This window comes from Lepidochelys olivacea (assembly GCF_965140295.1).
Source record: "Lepidochelys olivacea isolate rLepOli2 genome assembly, chromosome: 13".
NCBI classification, from domain to species: Eukaryota; Metazoa; Chordata; order Testudines; family Cheloniidae; genus Lepidochelys; species Lepidochelys olivacea.
In genome coordinates this window covers 37,729,823-37,750,531 of record NC_140423.1, presented here as the reverse complement: position 1 = coordinate 37,750,531, position 20,709 = coordinate 37,729,823, and the positions used below count along the sequence as shown (strand labels likewise).

Sequence of the window (20,709 nt, the reverse complement as noted above, 5' to 3'; positions counted from 1 at the left end):
ACGGCCGAGGAGCTGGGAGCCTAGCGCAGGGACACTTGCTGGATTGCAGAGTGGGAAATACAAGCTCAGGAGCTTGGAGCTGGGAGGGGGCAGCAGGAAAAGGTGTGTGGATGGTCCACAGAACAAGGGCCGGTGGCATCTGGAGGCGAATAGATGGGCTGTGGAGGGGAAGAGGCCGAGATTGTGGTTGCGCCAGGATTTCCTGTGTTGGGTTGGAGCCTGTGACTTCTCAGAGATCATGGGATGGAGGGAGGGAGGGCCGAGGGATGAGCAACGCATCCTGTCATGGGATTGTCCATCTCGTGGGACGGACAAAGCAGAAGGGTCAGTCACCCTTCTGGAGGGAGACACAGCTGGTGGCTGAGCTGAGAACACAGCTCCCAGCCCCAGAAGGACCCGTTCAGCATGGCGCTAACTCTCCTTCTGCCTGTGCTGGGTGAGTGACTTCCCTGTCTGTCTGTCTGTCTTCTCCTGGTACTCACCTCCCCCATTCTCCCCAGCATCCCATCTCTTGTGTACTTGGAGGTCTCATCAACTCTTCTCTCTCTTTCAGCCTCTCTCCAGCTCCTTCCCCGGCTGGTGTCCCCTGCAGGTAATGCTGATGCCGGTCCTTGCTGAGATGCCACTGCTGGGGGTAGGAATGTCTTGGGAGCTGGGGTGGGGTATTTCCCCCCTTTGAAGCTGTGAGATGTGGAAGTGCAGGTAGGGGGTAGCTGAGTCCAGAGGTCTCCAACTCCCTCTTTGCTCCTTATGCCTGACCGGCCCCAGTTCATTTCGACTAACACCGTTCCTGTCCCAGAGCAGGTGAGATGAATTGGGTGGGTCTCCGTCCAGGTCCCAGCAGAGAGGCCCCCACCAGGCAATGAAAGATGGGTGCCCCCCTGCCTTCTGCAGGGGAGGGAGCCATAAACTGGCGGGGGTTGGGGGTTGTGGGGACCTGGGTGGAGAGGAACTCAGGGCTAATGATGATGAGCTCAGCTCTGGGACCAGCTGAGCCAGCACACTTCCCCTGGTGGAGGAAACCTGCACATTGTGAACGCTTCCGCTCAGAGAGGAAGTGGCCTGACCCCACATCTATTTGGAGTTCCCAGCTCCTCTTTCTCTTGTACCTTGCATCACGCCACGGGGCAGCCCTGAGGGGAGCTGATGCGGGATGGCCTCCCTCCACCTTCCCAAGGGGGGAGAGATTGTGCCGTGTCCACCTCAGCCCCGTCACACACAGGGCAGCTGCCCCTGCTCATAGTCAAGTCACCATCTTGAGATTTCCTCCTTCACCACTCTTTCATCTCTTTTTAACAAATGCCGAGATTCTGCTTGAATCCCATGACCCCATGGTGGGTTATGAGCCGGTGCTAATGTAACCTTGGTTCCCCAGCTAACCACCCAGCCCCAGCCTTCTCCGTGCGTCCCCAGAAGGTTGAATACCTCCTTGGAGACACCGTGGGCCTCACATGCTCTGCTCCCCCTGCAAAGGGTCGGGTGTCGGTATTCCAATACTACAGCAACATGGGATGGGCTGTTTCAGCCAAGGTGTCCTCCGGGTGGAAACACACCTACAACCTCAGCATCACCGAGCCACGGATTGCGGGTTCGTACAGTTGTAACTATTACACGGGCAAGCCTGGTCATTTCGTCCACTCCGGGGAGAGCAACCGGATCACCATCAGAGTCAAAGGTGAGGTCCGTCCGTCTGTCTGTCTATCTATCTAACAATCTATTGTGGCAAGGCACCCCTTTTGCCTTGCTGGACTTAGTGCTCCCTCCTCCCGGGGGGAGGGATAGCTCAGTGGTTTGAGCATTGGCCTGCTAAACCCAGGGTTGTGAGTTCAATCCTTGAGGGGGCCATTTAGGGATCTGGGCCAAAAATTGGGGATTGGTCCTGCTCTGAGCAGGGGGTTGGACTAGATGACCTCCTGAGGTCTCTTCCAACCCTGATATTCTATGATTCTATGATTCCTCTGGCAGGGACATGGCCTCGGGTAAGTCAGCCCCACTCTGGAGCGTGTCTGTCTTCCCTCTTCGGGGTTTGTTTCTCAGAGCTTTCCCGGTCGGCCTCGGGGCAGGCCTGAGGAGTGCTCCTCTGCCAAACAAAGGGAAACAAGTCTATAATGCATGGAAGCAAACTTCTCCCCCTCCCCGGAGAGAGGTTTTAACAGGTTTCAGGCAGCCCTTAACTGGACTCAGGTGTCCCTAATTGACCTGAAGTAATCCCTTCCCAGCTTGTAGGAAAAAGGGCCTTTCCCATTCTAGGGCTGACACACCTGTTTTCCCAGCCCCTCCTGCAGCTGTCCAGCCTGACTTTGTCACACGAGCTACAGCAGGGGTTTCCAACTCAATTTACCTTAGCACTGGTGCCAGTCCTCAAATCCTTCCAGTGGGACAATAATGTCACTCATGCCGCCCAAAACTCCGCCCCCCCAAACTCTGCCTCCCACCTGCCTAAGGCTCTGGGTGGGGGGAGGGGGTTGGGGTGCAGGGTGCAGGCTCTAGGAGGGAGTTTGGATGCAGAAGGGGTGAGAGGTTGGGGTCTGGAAGGGAGTTTGGGTGGGGGAGGGGGACTGGCATGCCGGCTCTGGGACATAGTTTGGTTAGAGGCTCTGGGCTGGGGCAGAGGATTGGGGTGCAGGGCACAGGCTCTGGGAGGGAGTTTGGGTGCAGAAGGGGTGAGAGGTTGGGGTCTTGGAGGGAGTTTGGGTGGGGGAGAGGTTCTGGGGAGCAGGCTCTGGGATGGGGCAGGGGGTGGGGGTGCAGGAGCAGGGGGGAGGGGTGCAGGCTCTGGGATGGGGCAGGGAGTGGGGGTGCAGGAGCAGGGGGGAGGGGTGCAGGCTCTGGGAGGGGGTTGGGGGGTGCGGCGCTTACCTGGGGCTCCAAGGCGGGATGGGCCAGGGGGCCTCCATGCGCTGCTGCCCTCAGGCACCGTCCCTGCAGCTTCCCATTGGGTGCAGGGGCAGCATGCGGAGGCCCCACCCCGGGGCCACAGGGAGGGTCAGGCAGCCATGTGGAGCCGCCGCTGCCGATGGTGGGCGGGGCCCCGGGCCATTTTAAATCGCCAGGGGGACGCCCAGGGGGAGGGTAGCAGGCGGGACCAAGGGAGAGACCCGCCTCCAAATTGCTGGAGCCCCGCGGGCCACAATGGGGAGGATCTTGGGTTGCAGATGGCCCGTGGGCCGGGACTTTGAGACCCCTGATCTACAGGAACTCCTCCTTGACCATCCCCAGTTAACGATGTGACGTGGCTGATCTCGTAGAGAACAGGCTGGTTTAAAGCTGCGCAATGCTCCCTTATAACGCTGTTTGGCAGCCGCCTGCTTTGTCCACTGCTTGCAGGGAGAGCAGCCGGTGGAGCTGGTGGGGGCTCGGAGCCAGGGTGGGCCGGCAGCCCCCCCATCGGCTCCCCTAAGTTTCCTGGGTGGCAGCCACCCAGCACGCTACCAATTGCCGGCAGTTCAGGTGTCCCTCCCCGCCACTGCCTTGTTCTGCTCCTGCCCTCTGCCTTGCTTTCTGGGGGCGGGGAGAGTGTTGCTGATGTCAGGGTGTCCCCTCCTCCCGCTCCCGCTCCTGCCCCTGCTCCTGGCCCCCATCGCCACGCGGGGGGGGGGACGGACACACGACAGGGCTCAGGACGGAGGGAACTTGCTGGCAGCGGCTGCTGTCTCAACTTACTGATCTACTTAAAAAGGCAATGTACTTAGAATGGAGTCAGTGTACTTAAAGGGGCAATGCGTGTCTCTCTCTCTCACACACACACACGGTGTCTCTCTCTCTTTCTCACACACACCCAGTGTGTGTGTGTCTGTCTCTCTCTCTCACACACACATGCACCACCTGGCACTTTGGAAAGTGGAGCGAGTGATGCTCTCCAGTGGGATAGCCTGGGTTCATCATAACGTTCAGTTTCGGCAGGGAATGTTTGCAGTCACTGCCCTGCGTCTGTTGTGTTTCCTCCCTCCATCCCTTCTGCCTTGTAGAGTGTGAGATTACATTAAAAACAATGTGCTAACCCTTGAGGGCTCAGCCAAGTGCTAGTTCATCATTTAGCAGTAAAGGATTCCCTGGGAAATATCCCACCCTCTGGCTTCATCACCTCAACCAACCTTCACAATCATCTTTGTTGTGTACAGTATTCAATTGTTTGTTTAAAACTTACACTGTGTGTGTGTGTATATATATATAGTCTTTTGTCTGGCAAAAAACAGTTCCCTGGAATCTAACCCCACCTATTTACATTAATTCTTATCGGGAAATTGGATTCGCTTAACATCGCTTTGCTTAAAGAAGCATTTTTCTGGAACATAACTACAACTTATGCCGAGGGAGGGATAGCTCAGTGGTTTGAGCATTGGCTTGCTAAACCCAGGGTTGTGAATTCAATCCTTGAGGGAGCCGTTTGGGATCTGGGGCAAAAATTGGGGATTGGTCCTGCTTTGAGCAGGGGGTTGGACTAGATGACCTCCTGAGGTCTCTTCCAACTCTGATATTCTATGATTCTATGAACTTTAAGCAAGAAGTTACTGTATCTATCTATTTATCTATCTATCCCCATACTCTCTCTCTCTCTCTTTCTCTCCATACCCCCCTCTATCTATCTCTGTACACCACAATGTAGCTATTTAAATATCAAGAGACACGCTTCTCCCTTTGTTCTTGCTTTTACACACGCACGCACACACACACTTATCTTTTGAATGTCAATGACTGTCAAAGTCATGCCATTATGGAGGCGGGTCTGTCTGCCCCATTGTCTGTCAGGAGCAGGTAATATATGCCATGGTTTATCTTTCATGGGTTATTTCCCAGCCATTCATTCCCGAATCATGGACACCTAACATGGCTGTCCGACTGGCAACTGTATGGCTGCCCAATAGCAGGCAAGCATGCCCATCCAATATGGAGTCACACACTTAGCAAAATGGCCAGTAAATATGGCCGGTCAACTAGCAACAACTTTGCAGCCCAACATGGCAGCCCAAATACTAACATGCCCATCCAAAATGGCTGCTCACACTCGACAAAATAAACATGGCTGCCCAACTGGCAACAACATGGCCACCCAACTTACTGCCCAACTTCTAAAATGGCCACCCATCATGGCTGTTCAGCTGCCAACAACATGGCAATCCAACATTCCTACCCAACTGAAAAGAGCCTGATTGCCCAAACATAGCTACCAACATGGCCACCAGTCTTAGTTGTCCAATAAAAACCAAGACCCAGAGGGTTCCAGGAGCATGGCTGCCCAACACAGTAACCCAATGGCTAGCAACCCCCCAAGGCAGTTTTCTGAGGAAGGAATTCCCAATTCCAGCTCCAACAACTTGTTCAAAGTCCTGGAGGGAGGGAAGATGCATCTGTTCCATTCTCCGAACCACATTTTCACATTCCTCCATCTCCTGCCCTGGCTGACCCCGACCCTTTGCTGCCCCGTTCAGACCCCCCTGCAGAGCCGACACTGAGTGTGGATCCCATGTCTGGAGTGGTGAGTGAAGGGCACCCCCTACTCATCACCTGCACAGCCCCCGGGGACGCCAGAGAGCTGAGGTTTCACTTCTACCAGGATGGAGCCAAGATCATCCCTGGGGACGCTGGGTCTGAGATCAGCACCGCGGAGACCAGGACTAGCTCAATGACAGTCTCTGTGCTCAGCATCCCGCGAGTTGACACCAACAGCACCGGGGAATACACCTGTCAGTACGAGGAGAAACAGAGTGAGAGGTGGATCCTGTCCACCAGGAGCCAGGCTGTGACTGTTACCTTGAAAGGTGAGGCTGCCCTAGAGAATTAAATCAACCCCTACATACAAACAACACTTCCTACAGCGCACACACACACCGCAACCAATAACTCAGTAAGGCAACAAAATATTTGGCTCTCAAACAGTGCCACCCAGCATGGCCGCCCCTTCCCCACCCTCTGCTGCCCCCTAGTGCCTATTATACAGTATAGCTGCCCCTCCCCCACCCCCACCCTCTGCTGCCCCCTAGTGCCTATTATACAGTATAGCTGCCCCTTCCCACACCCACCCTCTGCTGCCCCCTAGTGCCCATGATACAGTATAGCCGCCCATTCCCACACCCACCCTCTGCCGCCCCTAGGGCCCATTATACAGTATAGCCGCCCCTTCCCCACCCCACCCTCTGCTGCCCCCTAGTGCCCATTATACAGTACAGCCGCCCCTTCCCCACCCCACTCTCTGCTGCCCCCTAGTGCCCATTATACAGTACAGCCGCCCCTTCCACGCCCCCACCCTCTGCTGCCCCTAGTGCCCATTGTACAGTATAGCCGCCCCTTCCCCACCCCACCCTCTGCTGTCCCCTAGTGCCCATTGTACAGTATAGCCGCCCCTTCCCCACCCCACTCTCTGCTGCCCCCTAGTGCCCATTATACAGTACAGCCGCCCCTTCCCCACCCCACTCTCTGCTGCCCCCTAGTGCCCATTATACAGTACAGCCGCCCCTTCCCCACCCCACTCTCTGCTGCCCCCTAGTGCCCATTATACAGTATAGCCGCCCCTTCCCCACCCCACCCTCTGCTGCCCCCTACTGCCCATTATACAGTATAGCCGCCCCTTCCCCACCCCACTCTCTGCTGCCCCCTAGTGCCCATTATACAGTACAGCCGCCCCTTCCACGCCCCCACCCTCTGCTGCCCCTAGTGCCCATTGTACAGTACAGCCCAGGGGTGGCTAAGCTGTGGCTCCGGAGCCACGTGCGGCTCTTCAGAAGTTAACATGCGGCTCCTTGTCTAGGCACCGACTCCGGGGCTGGAGCTACAGGAGCCAACTTCCCAACGTGTCGGGGGGGTGCTCACTGCTCAACCCCTGGCTCTGCCACAGCCCCTTCCCCCACTCCACCCCTTCCCGCCCCCTCCCCTGAGCCTGCCCTGCCTTCGCTCCTCTCCCGTCTCCTCCAGAGCCTCCTGCACACCAGGAAACAGCTGATGGCGAGGTGCGGCAAGGGAGGGGAGGCGCTGATTGGTGGGGCTGCCGGTGGGTGGGAGGAGCTGGGAGTGGGGGGAACGGGGAGTTGATGGGGGGTTGCTGACGTATTACTGTGGCTCTTTGTCAATGTACATTAGAAAATTCTGGCTCCTTCTCGGGCTCAGGTTGGCCAGCCCTGGTATAGCCACTGCTTTTCCACACTCAGCACTGTGGTTCCCGTGCTAACCTCTCCGTGTTGCTGCTCCCCGCAGATCCCCCTCCACGACCAGTGCTGAGCATGGATCCCCCATCAGGAGAGGTGAACGAAGGTTTCCCTCTGCTCATCACCTGCACAGCCCCTGGGGCTGCCAGCGAATGGAGGTTTCACTTCTACAAAGATGGAGCAAAGATTGTCCCTGGGGATGTGGGGTCTGAGATCAGCATCAAGGAGCCTGGCACCAGCTCTAGGAATGTCTCTGTGCTGAGCATCCCACGGGCTGGTCCCAACAGCGCCGGGGTATTCACCTGCGGGTATGAGGAGAATGTGAGCGGAAGGTGGGTCCCGTCCCCAAGGAGCTGGCCTGTGAACATCACCGTGAAGGGTGAGGATGCCCTAGAGACTCAAATCCAATGCAAGATATATTCAGTGCTTCCTCAAATAGGGGGCAAAGGGACACACATGGGCACCCGTGCACACACTCAGCTGCCTTTTGAAGGAGAACGATTGTTGGGGTGACGCAGAGGTGAAATAAATGCCCCCTCAATGCAACTTGCATTCCTTATCCTGTCCCATAGAAGCATAGAATCATAGAATATCAGGGTTGGAAGGGACCTCAGGAGGTCATCAAGTCCAACCCCCTGCTCAAAGCAGGACTAGTCCCCAACTAAATCATCCCAGCCAGGGCTCTGTCAAGCCTGACCTTAAAAACTTCTAAGGAAGGGGATTCCACCACCTCCCTAGGGAACCCATTCCAGGGCTTCACCACTCTCCTAGTGAAAAAGTTTTTCCTAATATCCAACCTAGACCTCTCCCACTGCAACTTGAGACCATTACTCCTTGTTCTGTCATCTGCCACCACTGAGGACAGTCTAGATCCATTCTCTTTGGAACCCCCTTTCAGGTAGTTGAAAGCAGCTATCCAATCCCCCCTCATTCTTCTCTTCCGCAGATTAAACAATCCCAGTTCCCTCAGCCTCTCCTCATAAGTCATGTGCTCCATCCCCTCATCATTTTTGTTGCCCTCTGCTGGACATTTTCCAATTTTTCCACATCCTTCTTGTACTGTGGGGCCCAAAACTGGACACAGTACTCAAGATGAGGCCTCACCAATGTCGAATAGAGGGGAACGATTATATCCCTCGATCTGCTGGCAATGCTCCTACTTATACAGCCAATTCATTGTCATTGTCATTGGCCTTCTTGGCAACAATGGCACACTGTTGACTCATATCCAGCTTCTCGTCCACTGTAACCTCTAGGTCCTTTTCTGCAGAACTGCTGCCGAGCCATTCGGTTCCTAGTCTGTAGCAGTGCATGGGATTCTTCCATCCAAAGTGCAGGACTCTGCACTTGTCCTTGTTGAACCTCATCAGATTTCTTTTGGCCCAATTCTCTAATTTGTCTAGGGCTCTCTGTATCCTATCCCTACCCTCCAGCGTATCTACCTCTCCCCCCAGTTTAGTGTCATCTGCAAACTGCTGAGGGTGCAATGCAATCCACACCATCCTCCAGATCATTAATGAAGATATTGAACAAAACCGGCCCCAGGACCGACCCTTGGGGCACTCCACTTGATACCTGCAGCCAAATAGACATGGAGCCATTGATCACTACCCCTTGAGCCCGACAAACTTTCTATCCACCTTATAGTCCATTCATCCAGCCCATACCTCTTTAACTTGCTGGCAAGAATACTGTGGGAGACCATGTCAAAAGCTTTGCTAAAGTCAAGGAACAACATGTCCACTGCTTTCCCTTCATCCACAGAGCCAGTTATCTCATCATAGAAGGCAATTAGATTAGTCAGGCATGACTTACTCTTGGTGAATCCATACTGACAGTTCCTGATCACTTTCCTCTCCTCTAAGTGCTTCAGAATGGATTCCTTGAGGACCTGCTCCATGATTTTTCCAGGGACTGAGGTGAGGCTGACCAGCCTGTAGTTCCCAGGATCCTCCTTCTTCCCTTTTTTAAAGATGGGCACTACATTAGCCTTTTTCCAGTCGTCCGGGACCTCCCATGATCGCCATGAGGTTTCAAAGATAATGGCCAATGGGTCTGCAATCACATCCGCCAACTCCTTTAGCACTCTCGGATGCAACTCGTCCGGCCCCATGGACTAGTGCTCGTCCAGCTTTTCTAAATAGTCCCGAACCACCTCTTTCTCCACAGGGGGCTAGCCACCTCCTCCCTATGCTGTGCTGCCCAGTGCAGCGGTCTGGGAGCTGACCTTGTTTGTGAAGACAGAGGCAAAAAAGGATTGAGTGCAATAGCTTTTTCCACATCCTCTGTCACTAGGTTGCCTCCCTCATTCAGTAAGGGGCCCACACTTTCCTTGACTTTCTTCTTGTGGCTAACATCCCTGAAGAAACCCTTCTTGCTACTCTCTTGATAGCCTTTTATAAAGTAGAGCCGCCGCTTCCCTGCCCACACCTTCTGCTGCCCCAGTTCCCATTATACAGTATAGCCGCCCCTACCCCACCCCCACCCTCTACTGCCCCAGTGCCCATTATATAGAACAGCCGCCCCCTCCCCACCCCCACCCTCTGCTGCCCCCTGGTGCCCATTACACAGTACAGACACCTCTTCCCCGCCCCCACCCTCTGTTGCCCCCTAGTGCCGATTATACAGTACAGCCGCCCCTTCCCCACCCCCACCCTCTGCAGCCCCCTAGTGCCCATTATACAGTAGAGTGGACTTTTTACCAGTTTCCCCAATCTGGATCTCCTGCTGACCCATCCACTTTGTCCTCCCCTCAGATCCCCTTCCCTTGCCGGTGCTGAGCCTGGATCCCCCATCCGGGGTGGTGATCAAGGGGGTCCCCTTAGTCCTCACCTGCACAGCCCCTGGAGATGACAGCGAGTGGAGATTTCACTTCTATAAAGACGGGGCTGAGATTGTCCCCGGAGACATGGGGTCTGAGATCAGCACGAAAGAGTCCAGCACGGATTCCGTGATGCTCACTTTCCCAAGGGCTGGTCCTGCGAACTCCGGGGAATTCACCTGCGGCTATGAGGAGAACGTGAGGGGGAGGTGGATCCCGTCCCCCAGGAGTCAGGCTGTGAACGTCACCATGAAGGGTGAGGCTGCCATTAAACCTCTAAATGCCATTGAAGTTATACTGCAGAGTCCTGCAGTGGGGAGAACAGGGAAACACACACACCCAGCTGTCTTTTGAAGGACAACGGTTGTTGTAATGATGCAGCTGTGTAATGAATGGCTGCCTGACTCAACTGCCATTCCTTATACTACCCTTAGTGCCCATTATACAGTATAGCCGCCCCTTCCCCACCCTCACCCTCTGCTGCCCCTTAGTGCCCATTATACAGTATAGCCGCCCCTTCCCCACCTCACCCTCTGCTGCCCCCTAGTGCCTATTATACAGTATAGCCGCCCCTTCCCCACCCTCACCCTCTGCTGCCCCCTAGTGCCTATTATACAGTATAGCCGCCCCTTCCCCACCCCCACCCTCTGCTGCCCCCTAGTGCCCATTATACAGTACAGCCGCCCCTTCCCCACCTCACCCTCTGCTGCCCCCTAGTGCCTATTATACAGTATAGCCGCCCCTTCCCCACACTCACCCTCTGCTGCCCCCTAGTGCCCATTATACAGTACAGCCGCCCCTTCCCCACCTCACCCTCTGCTGCCCCCTAGTGCCTATTATACAGTATAGCCGCCCCTTCCCCACCCTCACCCTCTGCTGCCCCCTAGTGCCTATTATACAGTATAGCCGCCCCTTCCCCACCCTCACCCTCTGCTGCCCCCTAGTGCCTATTATACAGTATAGCTGCCCCTTCCCCACCTCACCCTCTGCTGCCCCCTAGTGCCTATTATACAGTATAGCCGCCCCTTCCCCACCCCACCCTCTGCTGCCCCCTAGTGCCCATTACACAGTACAGCTGCCCCTTAGTGCCCATTAAATAGTATAGCCGCCCCTTCCCCACCTCACCCTCTGCTGCCCCCAGTGCCTAATATACAGTATAGCCACCCCTTCCCCGCCCCCACCCTCTGCTGCCCCTTAGTGCCCATTACACAATATAGCTGCCCCTTCCCCGCCCCCATCCTCTGCTGCCCCCTAGTGCCTATTATACAGTACAGCCGCCCCTTCCCCGTCCCCACCGTCTGCTGCCCCCTGGTGCCCATTATACAGTACATCCACCCCTTCCCCAACCCCACCCTCTGCTACCCCCAGTGCCCATTATACAGTACAGCTGCCCCTTCCCCACCCCACCCCACCCTCTGCTGGCCCCTAGTGCCCATTATACAGTACATCCACCCCTTCCCCACCCCCACCCTCTGCAGCCCCCTAGTGCCCATTATACAGTAGAGTGGACTTTTTACCAGTTTCCCCAATCTGGATCTCCTGCTGACCCATCCACTTTGTCCTCCCCTCAGATCCCCTTCCCTTGCCGGTGCTGAGCCTGGATCCCCCATCCGGGGTGGTGATCAAGGGGGTCCCCTTAGTCCTCACCTGCACAGCCCCTGGAGATGCCAGCGAGTGGAGATTTCACTTCTATAAAGACGGGGCTGAGATTGTCCCCGGAGACATGGGGTCTGAGATCAGCATCAAAGAGTCCAGCATGGATTCCATGATGCTCACTTTCCCACGGGCTGGTCCTGCGAACTCCGGGGAATTCACCTGCATCTATGAGGAGAACGTGAGGGGGAGGTGGATCCCGTCCCGCAGGAGTCAGGCTGTGAACGTCACCACGGAGGGTGAGGCTGCCATTAAACCTCCAAATGCCATTGACGTTATACTGCAGAGTCCTGCAGTGGGGAGAACAGGGAAACACACACACCCAGCTGTCTTTTGAAGGACAACGGTTGTTGAAATGATGCAGCAGTGTAATGAATGGCTGCCTGACTCAACTCCCATTCCTTATACTACCCTTAGTGCCCATTACACAGTATAGCCGCCCCTTCCCCACCCTCACCCTCTGCTGCCCCCTAGTGCCCATTATACAGTACAGCCGCCCCTTCCCCACCCCACCCTCTGCTGCCCCCTAGTGCCCATTATACAGTAGAGTGGACTTTTTACCAGTTTCCCCAATCTGGATCTCCTGCTGACCCATCCACTTTGTCCTCCCCTCAGATCCCCTTCCCTTGCCGGTGCTGAGCCTGGATCCCCCATCTGGGGTGGTGATCAAGGGGGTCCCCTTAGTCCTCACCTGCACAGCCCCTGGAGATGCCAGCGAGTGGAGATTTCACTTCTACAAGGACGGGGCTGAGATTATCCACGGGGAAATGGGGTCTGAGATCAGCACCAAAGAGTCCAGCACGGATTCTATGATGCTCACTTTCCCAAGGGCTGGTCCTGCATGCTCCGGGGAATTCACCTGCGTATATGAGGAGAACGTGAGGGGGAGGTGGATCCCGTCCCCCAGGAGTCGGGCTGTGAACGTCACCATGAAGGGTGAGGCTGCCATTAAACCTCCAAATGCCATTGACGTTATACTGCAGAGTCCTGCAGTGGGGAGAACAGGGAAACACACACACCCAGCTGTCTTTTGAAGGACAACGGTTGTTGAAATGATGCAGCTGTGTAATGAATGGCTGCCTGACTCAACTCCCATTCCTTATACTACCCTTAGTGCCCATTACACAGTATAGCCGCCCCTTCCCCACCCTCACCCTCTGCTGCCCCCTAGTGCCCATTATACAGTATAGCCGCCCCTTCCCCACCCCACCCTCTGCTGCCCCTTAGTGCCTATTATACAGTATAGCCGCCCCTTCCCCACCCCCACCCTCTGCTGCCCCTTAGTGCCTATTATACAGTATAGCCGCCCCTTCCCCACCCCACCCTCTGCTGCCCCTTAGTGCCTATTATACAGTATAGCCGCCCCTTCCCCACCCCCACCCTCTGCTGCCCCCTAGTGCCCATTATACAGTATAGCCGCCCCTTCCCCGCCCCACCCTCTGCTGCCCCCTAGTGCCCATTATACAGTACAGCCGCCACTTCCGCGCCCCCACCCGCTGCTGCACCCTAGTGCCCATTATACAGTATAGTCGCCCCTTCCCCACCCCAACCCTCTGCTGCCCCCTAGTGCCCATTATACAGTATAGCCGCCCCTTCCCCGCCCCACCCTCTGCTGCCCCCTAGTGCCCATTATACAGTATAGCCGCCCCTTCCCCGCCCCCACCCTCTGCTGCCCCCTAGTGCACATTATTCAGTATAGCCGCCCCTCCCCTGCCCCATCCTCTGCTGCCCCCTAGTGCCCATTATACAGTATAGCCGCCCCTTCCCCGCCCCCCCCCTCTGCTGCCCCCTAGTGCACATTATTCAGTATAGCCACCCCTCCCCTGCCCCATCCTCTGCTGCCTCTCATGTTCAATATACAATATAGGTACCAGGAGAACATGAATGGGAGATGGTCCCATCCCCCAGAAACTGGCCTGTGAACGTCACTGTGAAGGGTGAGGCCCCCAAATGCGCCTGACAGCCCCCCAAAATGAAGCCACCTCAGTATCATACCAGCAGGCCCCTGCTACCTTCAAGGAGAGACCTTGGTTGCAAACTTTATAGGGGACAGTAAGGAGACCCATTCCCCCCTATTGCAGTATCGCTGATTGACACACAGGTGGCAGCATTTCACCATGGCTGGTACCAAAAGCATCTGGCAGGCAGAAAATCTTTCCTTATAGGGGAGGGCACCCGTAGTTCCCTGCCCTGTCTGGGGTATAGTGGAGGTAGTAGGTGCCTATTCCCTGTTCTCCTGTCCATACGATTGCTGGCGATTAACACCTCTCCTTTCCCCTTCTCGTAGCTACCTGGTCTCTGCCCATCGCCCTGGTGGCTGGGTGCGTTGGTGCCGCGGTGGGTCTGGTTCTGCTGCTGCTTCTCATCTGTTTCTACAAGAGGAAGAAGAAAGGTGCGTAGGGAGAGAGATGGGGATGAGAAATGGGACCCAGGCACCGTGTCGGAAGCACAGGGCGCTCACCCCTACCTGGCGCCGCAGCTCTCAGTCCCTCTCCTTCCTCCCCCCTCCACCTGCAAGATTAATTTAGGATCACAAGACCCTATTGCAAAGGACTCTGTGTAATTGGCTAGAGCAGGACTTCCTTTCACGGGCTCATCGGTGATTTGGTAATACAGGACTTCAGTGCAAAGGACGGTGGGTAATTTGGGGTAAAGGAGTGTGGGGAGTTTACAGGAGGGAGACTCTGCTGCAATAGATCATGGGTAATTGGGTAGTTATAAGGTGCAAAGAATTGTGTTTCAGGGGAGAGAGGCCAGGATGGGGATTGGGACCAAGGCATCCAGGATGACCGTGCACACAGCTCACCCACAGGGGGCCTCGCAGAGGAGAGCTCAGGGTGAGGAATGGTGGGCATTCAAGCAATACTGACAGGAGGTCACACGACTGGTGCTGAAATGCAGCCAACTCTGGGGTGGGGTATCTGGGCCTACAGGTGCAATGAGACATCACCCAGCAATCACTCGCTCTAGGCTGAGATGCAGCCAGCTCTAGGATGGAACACAGCAGCTTGAAGTCAGCTGCACAAATGAGTGGAAGGGCAAAAGCAGATGCTAGATCTCATGGAAGCAGCTGGGGTAGAGGAATTTAGGACAACAGAATCAGGTCAGCAGGTCTGGGGATATACTGGAGTTTATGGCCAGAGTCCTGGGCAAATTACATAGGGGGAGCAGGGGAAGGAGTGATTATAAGTGATTATAACTCAAAGCATAACAAGTCAGCTTTGGGCAAAAGAAATAAAAGCAAAACGCATTCTAAGCTGATCTTAACACTTTCAGTGCCCTTACAACCTTAGATGCTTCTCACCACAGGCTGGCTGGTTTCCCTTCAGCCGGGTTCTCCCATGCTTCAGTCGCATGGCGGTGGTCGTATCTGTAGATGTAGGTGGAAGAGAGAGGAAGAGCATGGCAAACGTCTCTCCCTTTTAGCATGTTCTTTCTTCCATCTTGGCTTTGCCCCCTGCCTTCAGAGTCAGGTGAGCATTACCTCATTGCAGTCCCAAACTGATCAAAGGAAGGGGGGTGACTCACTCAAACAGATCCTTTTGTTGCTGCCTAGGCCAGCATCCTTTGTTCCTGTGAGGTAGGGCTGGGTTTGTCCCCTACATGCCTCGATGAGGTGTGAACTGGCCCTCTGCTCTTAGAGAGTTTTTGCCTGGGCTTGCTTTAAGCCATGAGGATACATTTTCAGCCTCATAACTATATACATGAAATTATAACCTATAACATTACTAATACAATTACTACAACATCACTATAATAACCAAGCTCAGTACATCATGAGCCTTCTGAAGACACCCGACATGACAAACTTTGCACTGGATACCACACAATCATTTTATAAGGATGAACATGGGGGTGTAGGGTGTTCCCATGTGGTACCGAACGTCACACTCTCTCACAGGTTTCAGAGTAGCAGCCGTGTTAGTCTGTATTCACAAAAAGAAAAGGAGGACTTGTGGCACCTTAGAGACTAACCAATTTATTTGAGCATAAGGTTTCGTGAGCTACAGCTCTCACACTGTGACATGCTGTCAAGCCACAAACCTCTGACAGGCACGGCACTTACACAGCCATCCACAGGCAGGGACACGCCCAACTGAGGTACATGAATGATCTCCCAGGCACCCATGAAACATTAAAAGAGAGGCTCCAGCCAATTCCCCCAGCTCCTCCTCCCCCAGCAGTATCATCTTGCACTGGTCAGAAGCCTGGCCAAGGTAAGCTCATTACCTCGTTCCCCACTTCGTCAACAGAAATGGACGTGCACCCATCTTTGTAACCTGAGCTGAGATTCCCCAGGCACTTGAACCAAAACACACTGTTTTAGGTAAAATATAGAACAGATGATTAACTACAGAAAAACGGTTTCGAAGTGATTATAAGGAGCAAGTGCAGATATCAAAGTTGGTTCCTTAAGAAATAAAAATAAATTCACAGTCTAAGTTCTACAGACTAAACAGGATTTGAATCAAGCAGTGTCTCACTCTGAAGATGGTACAAGCAGGTTATAGATCCTCAGTACACAGGCGAGGACTCTTCTCCAGCCTGGGACCTGCCTCCCACAGTTCAAGGTCTTTGTCCTCCAAACGTGTTTTAGAAGTGAGACCAAGAGATGATGTTACTTTTCCTCTTTTATACTTTCTTGCTAAGATCAGGTGGTCCCCATTGGTCAAGCAGTCTCCATTGTATACAGTCTATGGAAAGTGGATTCTTTCCTTGATGGGTGTTGATGAGCCATTAATACTGCCTGGCTACTCCACTGTTGTACCTGAAAGGCTGGTTGTGGGTGTTCCCAACCTCACAACATATCTCAGTCACACACACAGCAATACTCCGTAACTTCCCATACAATGACAGCATACGCAATCCAACAGGACATTAATGTTCAACCGATGAAGACTTTTAAAATAATACCTCACAAAGTACACTTTGTAGCAAACATATCATAATTGTATGAGAGTGGTGAATACGGTGCTACTTTGAGGTACAGAGCATCACCCCATCCCTCTTAGTTCACTGCAGGAGTTTTAGTCACTGACTAATGCGGTGGCAGTGGACCCAAGGTCCTCTTTAGGCTTTGACCATACAACTCCTAAGTGTTGCTAAGCATTGTCATGTTACCCCCATGAGCTCTTGTAAAGTTCTGTGTATCTTTTAACCCTTTGTGGATCAGTCTGGTCATTTCAGAAGATAGCCAGTGTGTCTCCTCTGGGATGCTAGAAAGCATCTCTTTGTATCTGTTCAGTATTGTTAAACGGTCTTCTTTTCTAACTGGTATTAACTCAATGCAGATATTAATGTTTTCTAGAGTGTAGGTAACTTGGCATTTAGCCAGCAATGCCATGAGGTAGTGTGCCTCGGTTTCCCCTTCCATGCATCAGACCAGGTTTATTATGGTTTCTCTGCTGTGACACACCCCCTACTGGGCCCTGGCCCTGCTCCCTGCAGCACAGTGCCATCTTGGGGCATTGGGTTCAACACTACCTCTCTCTCTGCCTCACAGCGCCCCCTACCACTGCACTCTGGCACTGTGGTCAGCACTGACTATCAGGGGGGAGCCCCCTCACCCCACTTCCTGCAGTACAGCGCCCTCTAGCACCACACTGTGATACTGTGGTCAGCACTGACTATTAGGGGAGAGCCCCCCGTGCCCCGCTCCCTGCATCACAGCACCCCCTAGTGTTATGCTGGTGCATTGGAGTCAGTGCTGATTAAGATGCAAGAACAGCCCCTACTGAGCCGCCGCTCCCTGCAACACAGCACCCCCTAGCAATGCATGGGGGCATTGCAGACAGCACTTTTCCCCAGGGGAGCGTGCCCCCTATTGAGCTACCCACAATGCCCCCTCCTGGCTTCCTTGCTTTGCTATCCCTTGTTGCTGTCCCATCTAAGTGCACCCCACCCTTTCCCATTCTGAGCCAGAACCCTAACGTGGAATAGAAACACATTATGAAATGCCCCAAGTACGTTAGCAATGTCACTGATTTGCTTTTCTCATTGGTAGGTTTCAAGTGGGAGCGAAGGAGGAGAACCGAGAACGATGGTTCCATCAGCAGTTACTCACCTATACCTCTGGCAATGATCAACCCAGACACTCTTTAACCTCCAGGGGAAATTACACTGTCCTACCTCAGTGCATGGGGCTGGACTTCAAGCTCCTTGCCTCTGTGTCCCCTCAGCTCCTTGCCTCTGTGTTCCCTGCAACATCATAGGGCCAATGAAGATCTGTGAAGCTTACCACACTCACTGTGCATATTCTCCCAAGGTCTCCTTCATACTGGCAGGCACACACCAAGTCTCCAGCCGAAAACATCCCTGGCAAAATGAGATGTGATTGTGTCTCTTTGCCTGCTGCAGAGAGACTGGGACTGTTCAAAAGGAAGGAAGAAGTTTCTATTCTCCCAACTTCTCAGCAAATCTCCCCTTTACCAGGAACGTTCAAGCTGATGTAAATCTCTGTAAATTTCCCATCTCCTGTTTGTCATTAAACCTCCCTTTAACCTCCTATGGTCTTTCTGCCGCCCCCTCCCCCATGATTCTATAAAATGAGACATGTCAGGCTGGAAGGGACCTGGAGTGGTCATGAAGTCCAGCCCCGTGCACTGAGGTAGGACGATGTAGACCAGTGCTACTCAAAGCAGTGGTCCGCGGATTGGTGCCGGTCTGTGAGCCATCAGCTGCCAGTCTGCGTGCACACTGGGGAAAAAAATTGCCGGTCCCCCACGTCAGATTGCTTGAGAAGCACTGATGTAGACCATCTCCAACAGGTGTTTGTCCCACCTGGTCTCCAAAGCCTCCAGAGATGGGGCTTCCACAACCTCCTTTGGAAGCCGATTACAGAGCTTAACTCCCCTTACAGTTAGAAACTTTTCCCTAAGATGAGGAACAATTGATCCCTGCCCTCTTTGTAACAGCCCTTCACATATTGGAAGACTGTTATCAGGTGCCCTCAGTCGTCTTTTCTCAAGACTAAAAAAGCCCGTTTTAAAAAAAAACCCTTTCCTCATAGGTTAGGTTTTTGAAACCTTTGATCATTTTTGTTGCTCTCCTCTGGACTCTCTCGAATTTGTCCACATCTTTCCTAAAATTCCAGAATTGGACGCAGTTCTCCAGCTGACGTCTCCCCAATGCTGAGTAGAGTAGGAGAATGACCTTCCATGGTTTACATATAAGACTCCTGTTAATACACCCCAGAATGATATTAGCCTTTTTCACAGCTGCATCGTGTTGGGGACTCATCTGCAATTTGTGATCCACCCTAACCCTGGATCCTTGTCAGCAGTACGACCCTCCTAGCCAGTTAGTCCCCAGTTTGCAGCTGTGCCTTTGATTTTTCCTTCCTAAGTGAAATTATTTGCACTTCAAGTATCAGAGGGGTAGCCATGTTAGTCTGTATCCACAAAAACTTTTCACTTGTCTCTATTTAATTTCGTCCTGTTGATTTCAGGCCAATTCCCCAACTTGTCAAGGTTGTTTTGAATTCTAATCCTGTCCTCCAAAGCGCTTGCCACCCCTCCCAGTTTGGTGTCCTCCTCTAAGCCTGTTTTCCACTCTCCATTCTCCAAGTCATTCATGAAAATATTGACTAGTACCAGACCACAATTGAGCCCTGTGGGACACCATTAGGTACACCCTCTTGCTTTAATGGCAAACCATTGCTAACTACTCTTTGAGGATGGTCTTTCAACCCGTTGTGCACCCAGCTTATAATAATTTCACCTAGAGCACATTTCCCTAGTTTGCTTATGAGAATGTTATGTGGGACTGTTGAACACCGGACTAAAATCAAGATACATCACGTCTATTGCTTCCTCCCATCCACGAAGCTAGTAACTCTGCCAAAGAAGGAAATGAGGTTGCTTTGGCATGATTTGCTCTTGACAAATCCATGCTGGCTCTTTCTAATGATCTTCTTATCTTCTAGGTGCTCACAGATTGATTGCTTAATAATTTGTTCCAGCATCTTTCCAGGTTTTGAAGTTAGACTGACTGGTTCATAATAAACAAGGTCTTCCTTCTTCCCCTTTTTAAAGATGGCTACCATGTTTGCCCTTCCCCAGGTCTCTGGAATATCACCCATGCTCCATGACTTCTCTAAGATAATCACTGATGGTTCTGAGATTGTTTCAGCTAATTCCTTAAGTACCCTAGGATGATTTCATCAGGCACTGCCAACTTGGATACACCTAATGTCTCTAAATATTTTATAACTTGTTCTTTCTCTATTACCTTTGCTGTGGTTATTCCGTCCCCAGTGTGGTGTGTGTCATTGGCCCTGTACTCCTGACCCAGAAGGGAGATTCTCCTTAGAACTCCTGTCCCTGCTGAGTTAGGCTGTGGCCAGCTGTGTGCACCCACCACTAGCCACACTACCAGGGAGAAGCCACTTTGCCCTGAATCCATGAGGCTGAGGGCTCAGAGTGGCAGCCCACAGTGAGCTGAATTCAGTTCCTCCAGCTCTGGTCCCTGTTCTCTCATTAGCTCAGTGACACTCAGGGCCCCAATCCTGGCCCCTGACCCTCCCTGTAGACATGGCCCAGCCACTCCTTCTCCAACCTCCTTGTCCGTAAATCATCATTCACTCCCATCCCCTACTCCACCTCTGCTCCATGCAGGGCAGGGACATATTGATCTTTCTGATTGTCCTGCCACAGCCCATCTTCTCCATTTGCAGCTCTGAGAGGTGTCAAAGTCAGATTCAGGACTCACATAATTTGTCAGACCACTCTGTTTATTGGCAAAGCGCTTTGCCTATGCACCCAGATCTGAGGCTCAAGATAACTTATTTATACAACTAAGCCAAAGCCAATTTAACATAAGAGACAAAAGGAAGTAGAAACTGACAAATATACATACAGATCTTATTTGCATACTAACGTTTACCAATCTCCTAGCTCAGTAGGAGCTCTAAGTTAATTAGTTTGAGGACCCATTGTCTCACACTCCTTAATGTTTCTCTTCCTGACGACTATATTTCAACAAACCCTTCAAGTAGCATTTCTTTAATGAATTATAATTTCAATATAATCCATTCTACTTTCACAATCCCTCCTTTTGGTCAAGCTACGCAATGACCAACAATGACTGGGTTCCACA

General features: G+C 53.0%; 1 protein-coding gene across 3 annotated transcripts; it reads left to right on the top strand.

The window, feature by feature from the left end:
* The first annotated feature begins 302 nt into the window (after positions 1-302).
* On the top strand, positions 303-19,716 carry LOC311530053 (Fc receptor-like protein 1). 3 transcript variants are annotated; one of them, XM_084646390.1, is made up of 10 exons: positions 303-436; positions 554-592; positions 1,376-1,675; positions 5,430-5,759; positions 7,189-7,518; positions 9,896-10,216; positions 11,532-11,852; positions 12,229-12,549; positions 13,901-14,005; positions 17,618-19,716. In XM_084646390.1, exons 1-10 carry the CDS (start codon positions 406-408, stop codon positions 17,713-17,715), a joined length of 2,196 nt encoding a protein of 731 aa, XP_084502516.1. In that variant the 5' UTR covers positions 303-405; the 3' UTR covers positions 17,716-19,716. The 3 variants fall into 3 exon arrangements, with proteins under 3 accessions (XP_084502516.1, XP_084502517.1, XP_084502518.1); XM_084646391.1 differs by lacking the exon at positions 12,229-12,549; XM_084646392.1 differs by lacking the exons at positions 11,532-11,852; positions 12,229-12,549.
* Positions 19,717-20,709: the final 993 nt, after the last annotated feature.